The sequence below is a fragment of the Crocuta crocuta genome, unplaced genomic scaffold (assembly GCF_008692635.1).
Source record: "Crocuta crocuta isolate KB4526 unplaced genomic scaffold, BGI_CrCroc_1.0 scaffold2911, whole genome shotgun sequence".
Classification (NCBI taxonomy): Eukaryota; Metazoa; Chordata; class Mammalia; order Carnivora; family Hyaenidae; genus Crocuta; species Crocuta crocuta.
Genome location: NW_027532678.1, coordinates 31,721 through 39,318, shown reverse-complemented (window position 1 = coordinate 39,318; position 7,598 = coordinate 31,721). Strand labels below are relative to the sequence as shown.

At 37.9% G+C, this 7,598-nt stretch overlaps 1 protein-coding gene across 1 annotated transcript in view; it reads left to right on the top strand.

The window, feature by feature from the left end:
- Positions 1 to 7,598, top strand: part of LHFPL1 (LHFPL tetraspan subfamily member 1) — a 40,147-nt gene that overhangs the window by 8,262 nt on the left and 24,287 nt on the right. The window contains exon 2 of the mRNA XM_077780708.1: positions 3,381 to 3,479. Within this exon, the coding sequence (XP_077636834.1) occupies positions 3,381 to 3,479 (99 nt within the window). The remainder of the gene's footprint in view (positions 1 to 3,380; positions 3,480 to 7,598) is intronic.

Genomic DNA, 7,598 nt, shown 5'->3' with positions numbered 1-7,598 from the left:
TCTCTCTCTCTCTCAGAAATAAATAAAACATTAAAAAATGTTAAAAAAAAAAAAAGAATACATTCATTGGGAGTAGATTCCCATGATTCATCGCTTACATACAACACCCAGTGCTCATCCCAACAAGTGCCCTCCTCAATGGCAATCATCCATTTTCACCTCCCCCCCCTACTCCCCAAGAGCAACCCTCAGTTTGTTTTCTGTATTTAAGAGTGTCTTATGGTTTGACTCCCTCTCAGTTTGTAACTTTTTCCTTTCCCTCATGGTCTTCTGTTAAGTTTCTCAAATTCCACATACGAGTGAGAACATATGATATCTACTTTTTCTGACTGACTTATTTCACTTAGCATAGTACCCTCCAGAAGGAACACACACTTTAGTGAGGGGAGCAGACCACAACCAGTTATGAAAGATATATATCACCGGATATTTTAATCACAGGAGTAAGCACAAAGTGCTGTGGGAACAGAGGGAAGGAATATGTAACTTAGGCTGGGGACGGGGACCTTGAGGATAGTGAGAAAGGCTTCCTGGAGGAGATAGTTTCTGACCTGAGCTCCTCATTACAGTAAAGTCTGAGGAACAAAAGAGGGCTGAAGAAAGTGGAAGGATCCCCCTGCCATGGCAAGACAGACACTTGGCCAGCACTAGTTCCTGCTTAAGCAATCAGAGTCCATGCCAGTCCCAGGGATCTGAACGTGGAGGTTGGAAAGTGGAACTGCCGTTTTTTCTTAAACCTGTGTTCTTTTCTTCCTAGTGTGTGTGGAAACGCTCACTTTTTAGTATATCTTCCCTCAAAGGATAAGTACCAGAAGCAGAAGCAGGAAAAGGCTTAGGATTCATTTCCCATTTTGTCTTTAACCTATTGTACATACTCTAAGCTCCATACTGTGGCTCATACCTCCTCATATCATAGGATTTCAGTTCATCTGTGGTAAAAACAAACAAACAAACACACACACACAACAAAGAGATCCCTAAACAAATAGGACTGTCATTCCATTGCCACTGGATAAATTCCAGAGCCTACAAAGACCTTTGAGTGACCAGTTTCATTTCCTTTAAGACCATCAGACAGATAAGAATGCCTTCTAATTTAAAGCATTCCACTCAAGGGAATTTCTAAATTTTTTTTTTGTTTTGTTTTGTTTTGTTTTTTTTGTTTTTTGTTTTTTGTTTTTTGTTTTTTTTTACAAATAGTTTATTGTCAAATTAGTTTCCACATAACACTCAGTGCTCATCCCCACAAGTGTCCTCCTCCATGCCCATCCCCCCCCCCCCCCACATCCATCAGTCCTCAGTTTTTGTCAGCATTCAAGAGTCTCTCATGGTTTGCCTCTCTCCCTTTCCCCCACCATTTCCCCCCTTCTTCTCCCCCTTGTTCCTCCATCAAGTTCCTCCTAGTCCTCCTATACGTGCAAATATATGATATTTGTCCTTCTCTGCCTGACTTATTTCGCTCAGCATAACACCCTCAAGGTCCATCCATGTTGCTACACATGGCCAGATTTCATTCTTTCTCATTGCCATGTAGTATTCCATGGTATAGATAAACCGATGAATGGATCGGGAATTTCTAATTTTAATTGGTCATTCTTTTAGTTTCTAAATCCTCTCTTATTGTCAGAAAGTTATCTCCTTTTTCTTATTTAAATTCTTCTTGCTATTTCTTAAGGTCGTCACCTTTTTCTCTGGACTCATTGAATATTAAGAAAAGCTGATTTCCATGTTGCAGACAAGTTTGGAGTACTTTGTGGTCTTCTTCCAAAAGGACTCATCTTAAGGCAAAGTAGACTTATAAGCTTCTCAGAGTGTATGTGGAATCTTCCTCGGTGAGGAAAGGGAGGTGAAGGTGAGGCCAGCAGTCCCTGGAGTAGCCTGCCTTTCACTGTCCAGCTGAGCCCTGGAGCTCTGAAACCTATAAATATGCCATTCATTCATCATTGATCAAACACCTGCTCTGCGGAGGTTCTGTGTTATTAGTTTTTGCATTTATATTCATGGCACATGACCTTCCCATAACCTCTGGTGTGGCACCCAAGTATAATGTTCTTGTAATTAGGCTCTCTTGGTTGCAAGTAGAAGAGACTCACTTGAGCTCTCTCACTAAAAAGGGAGTTGATTATAACACAAGGAAAGTGGAACTGGAAAGCCATTGGGAAGGACTGGATTTTCTCTAGCTCTTTCGGGGGAAGTGTGCAGTTCTTCACCATGGTGTGTCTGCTTCATGCCACTGCATTCTCTCCCTCTAGGAAACAGTTTGCTCAGCCTACCCAGAATTGATGTCTATTTAGAACTTTGGATTTAATTTGGCTTAAGCTTGACACAGACTTGGTTCTACCTCTTGGTGTTTCTTCCCTAAGCTTTGCCCTATCTGCCAATTAGCTCAGCATCTCTGTTTCTTGATTAAACTGTCCAGAAAGAAGAACCAGGCCCAACTGATATCTTCATGCCAGGATATGATATCACCCATCACTGAGCAGCCAATGAATTTGGTTGTTTTTGTGTCAGCTGTCATGCTTAGTCCAACCCACTGTCACCAAAGACATGAGGGAGGGGGAGGACATAGGTTATAAAATGTAAACCTAGGCAGTAGGGAAGAGCTGAGGATGATGCAGTTGTCTAAAAAGACAGTGTCAGCAAGAAGACCCAGATTTGTATCTCTGGTCAGAACAGTAAGGTTATTACTAACATCCCATAGTTTCTCTGTAGTGACCAAATAACCTAAACAAAATGGAGATGAAGACAGGGGGCACAGTGGAATGTATTGGAAGCCAAATAAAGGAGAGATGCTTAGCATTAAGCTGAAATTATTTCTCAGAATAAGACAGTATTTCTGGAAGAAGCAGTGTGGTGCTCTCCTCACCAGGAGAAGCCTACCCAATGTATATGCTTTCTGTAGAGGTCAGTCTGGCAGCTGAGTCCAAGATGTAGAAACCATGACCTACCTTTAACTAGTAAGGACCCATTTGACTCTTAGAAAAGGTTGAATTTTAGGAAAGAGTAACATTCTCTACATTGTTATCCTTGAAAATCAGACCAAGATAGAAGAAGAGTCTGTCTGATTGGAGAGACCAACTTAGCTTTGTAAGACTTTGTCAAAAACATTTTGGCTGTAAAAAGTTCACTGGCCTGTCTTAATTCTTAATACTGCCTTTTATTTATAAGTTGTTCCCTCTACTATCTACTGCAACTCACTACCTATGACATGGCAAAGAAATTCTGTTGAGTTGGTAGTGTCATAGACATTTAAGGTTAATGGGGAAAGGTAAACTCTGGAAACAAGAGGCAGAATTGTAGCTGAGCTAATTCAGAGAGAATTTTGGGTGACAGAAGACTTGTTATACTTTTTCTACCTATGTGTATGCTTTTCTTTCCAGGGTTGCTGATAAGCTCAGGCTGTGCATTATACCCCTTAGGATGGAATAGCCCGGAGATAATGCAAACATGTGGGAATGTCTCCAATCAATTTCAGTTAGGTAAGGTGGTCTGGGCAGGATGGCAGTGATGGTTCTTTTGGGAATCTGGTTTTCCAAGAGCTTTACTTCTTGGATGGGACTCTTCTTGCTAATGGTGCTTGTCTGAGTCTCTGTCATTATGTTAGCTTGTGGGAAGTGGTGACATGGCTAGATTAGTTTGGCCTTGATAACTCACAAAGGTTGAACATAAATTCCTCTTTATCAATTATGTTTCTCTATATCCTTTGTGAACTTTTACCCATAGTCCTGTGACAAGTTTGGGAAAGCCCTATCTACAGGGGTATTTCAAATGTCTAGAAACCGATGATCTGTCATTCTCTGAAAAAATCCTAGTTCCTATTACTATTTCCTTCCTAGGCACTGTTTTCCAAATATAAATCAACACTATCTCTTCTCACTCTCTACGGAGGATATAATAAGAAGTAATCTGCATCAAGCAGATTACCTTTACATTAAGCATTAGGAACCTAGATTAAATACTGGGAATTGTTACTAGCATTTTTACATTGTTACTAGTACATTAATGGCAGGAGCTATCAAATATTAGAATGAGTGACAGAGTAATTCTGGACTCTTCTATGGTTGCCAGTTCTCACTGAGAATGACAAGTTCACTAATGTGAATTGGGACTAGATTAGACTAACTGAAAGACTTCAAAAATATTTTCCCAATCTAGAAGAGAGTAGAAGGGAAAATGTCTAGGGTTCCTTAAGTATTCTCAATCATAGGAAAAGATTTTGGAACAATGAGGCCACCTATACCCTATAGCTTATGCTCTAATATTTCCCTTTCTATCTGTTGCCTAAGACTGTTTTTTGAGTCTCATCTGACACATTTTTTGGAGAAAGGAGTTATTCACTATACAACCACAACAAGAAAAAGGGCTATATAGAAGATGTGACAAGTGTGGACCCTGGAATATCTAGTGTTAGTGGCTCAGGGCAGAGCTAACTGGCAAATACAATAATTCTGCCATTGGGAGAAGGAATGAGTAAATAATTTGGGGAAGGTTCTTAAGAAAAAGGAAGCCAGCCATTATTCTAGCTAGCTGGGATAGAGAATTAAAGATTTAGTACATTTCTCCTATTTTGTTGTTAGACATATAATTCTACTTTTTAAAATAACAGCTTTATTGATATACAATTCACATGCCATAAAGTCTGCCCTTTTAAAGCATACAATTAGTGCCTTTCACTACATATACAAAGTTGTACAATCATCACTACTATCTAATTCCAGCATACTTTTATAACCCCCAAAAGAAACCCCTTCCCCATAAGCAGTCACTCCCCATTTCTCTCTGCATCCAGTCCCCCAGCAACCACTGTCAATATAGGTTTGCCTATACTGGAAATTTCATATAAATAGAATCATATAATATGTGGTTTTTACATCTGGCTTCTTTTACTTAGCATGTTCATCCAAGTTGTAGCATGTATCAGTAATTCTGTTTTTCATGGCTGAATAATACTCCATTGCATGACTATAACACATTTTATTTATCTTCTCATCAGTTGATGGATACTTGTTTTTTTTTAAAATTTCCGACTATTATGAATAATACTTCTATGAATATTTTTGTATGAACATAAATTTTCATTTCTCTTGGGTATATATCTAGGTGCAGAATTATTAAGTNTGCTATCGCTGGGTCATAGGGGAGTTCTATTGTTAATTTTTTGAGGAATCTCTACACTAGTTTCCAGAGGGGCTGCACCAGTTTACATTCCCCAAGCTCCACACCCGAAAAACAAACAATCCAGTGAAAAAATGGGCAGAAGACATGAACAGACACTTCTCCAAAGAGGACATCCAGATGGCCAACAGACACATGAAACGATGCTCAGCATCCCTCCTCATCAGGGAAATACAAATCAAAACCACACTGAGATACCACCTCATGCCAGTCAGAGTGGCTAAAATGAGCAAATCAGAGGACTCCATTAATATTTTTAATGTTTATTTGTTTTTGAGAGAGACAGAGAGAGAACATGAGCAGGGGAGGGGCAGAGAGAGAGAGAGAGAGGGGGAGACACGGAATCCTAATCAGGCTCTAGGCTCCGAGCTGTTGGTACAGAGCCCGACACAAGGCTCAAATTCATGAACTGTGAGATCATGACCTGAGCTGAAGTCTGACGCTTAACCAAATAGCCAACCAGGTGCCACTGTTTTCCATTTTTAAAAGTTACAGCTATGCCAGTGGTTGTGAAGTGGTATCTCAATATGATTTGAATTTGCATTTCCCTGATAATTGAGGATGTTGATCTTCTTTTCATTTACTTATTGGACATATCCTTTCTATATCTTCCTTAGAGAAATGTCTATTCAAATTATTTGCCTATTTTTAACTGGGTCATTTGCCTTTTTTGTTATTGTTGCTGAGTTGTAAGAGTTCTTTATGTATTCTGGATACTAGACCCTTTTCAGATATGATTTGCAAGTATTTTTTCTCATTCTATGGGTTATATTTTACTTTCTTGATGATATCCTTTGAAGTACAAAGTTATTTAATTTTGATGAAATCCAATTTTATCTATTTTTCTTTTGTTTCTTGTGCTTTTGGTGTCATATCTAAGAATATATTACCAAACCCAAGGTCATGAAGACTATTTTGGCTATTCTGGATCTCTTATATTTCTATGTAAATTTTAGATTCAGCTTGTCAATTTCTGCACAAAAGCCAGCTGGGATTTTGATAGAGATTGGGTTGAATATGTATATAAGTTTGGAGAATATTGCTACTTTCACAATATTAAGTTTTCCAACCCAAAAACACAAGATGATGTTCCATTGAGTTAGATCACCTTTAGTTTTTTTCAATGGTATTTTGTAGATTTTGGTATACAAGTCTCACTTCTGTTGTTAAATATATTCTTAAGTATTTTGTTGTTTTTGATAATATTATAAATGGAAGTGTCTTGTTAATTTTATATTTCTATTGTTAATTGTTAATGTGTATAGAAATACAAATGGTTTTTCTATATTGACCTTGTATCCATCAAGCTTGCTGAACTCCTTTATTAATTCTAATGATTTTTTTTGGTAGATATCTTAGGATTTTCTATATATAAGGTCATATTATCTGATAGCAGATATAGTTTTACTTCTTCCTTTCCAATCTGGATGTCTTTTATGTCTTTTCATTATCTAATTGCCTTGGCCAGAACCTCCACAACAATGTTGAATAGAACTGGTGAGAGGAAACATTATTGTCTTATCCCTGAACTTAGGGGTAAAGCATCCAGTTTTCTACCACTAAGTATTAATGTTAACTATGGGCTTTTTTCCCCCCACAGATGGCTTTTATTAGGTTGAGAAAGTTCTCTTTTATCTATTCCTAGTGTGTTAAGTGGATTCATCATGAAAGGGTGATAGATTTTGTCAAATACTTTTTCTTCACCTACTGAGATGATCACATGTTTTTTACTGATTGATTTTCATATGTTAAACCAACCTTGCATTTCAGTGATAAATCACAGTTGGTTATGGTGCATATAATCCATTTTATATGTTATTGGGTTTGGTTTGTTAGTATTTTATTGAGGCTTTTTGCATCTATATTCATTAGGAATATTGGTCTATGGATTTATTTCTTATGATGTGTTTGTTGGATTTTGGTATGAAGGTAACATTGGCTTCATAGAATGAGTTGCTACTTTGTTTACTATAAAATTCCAAGGTAAAAGGTTGCAGACATGATTTGCTTATAGTCATTTGGCAGTTTTCTGCACTAATCACCACACTCAAGTGAGCAATTTTATGTGTGGCTGCCTTTGTTTTAAGTTTATGGCCATCAATCATGTTTATCATAGGATCATTATTTTTCTGTTAATTTTTACTCAATATTTCGTTATTGTTTCTCTCTCCATTACATTTTCCTCTTTTATTACCCTTCTCTCCTGTACCATCTGTCTCCCCAAGGACTTTAGCTCCCCTGTCCTCAGTGCACTAGATAATGTAGCTTTGTCAATGCTTAGGGATAAAGAGATTGCTGAATCATGCTTGAGTCAAGCCTCCCAGTTCCTTATTTCAATCACCCTTTCTAATTCTTTCAGTCACCTAAGTGTCTCTCAACCATGAGCCACATTTCCTGCCCATATTCCTCAATTACAGGCCTCA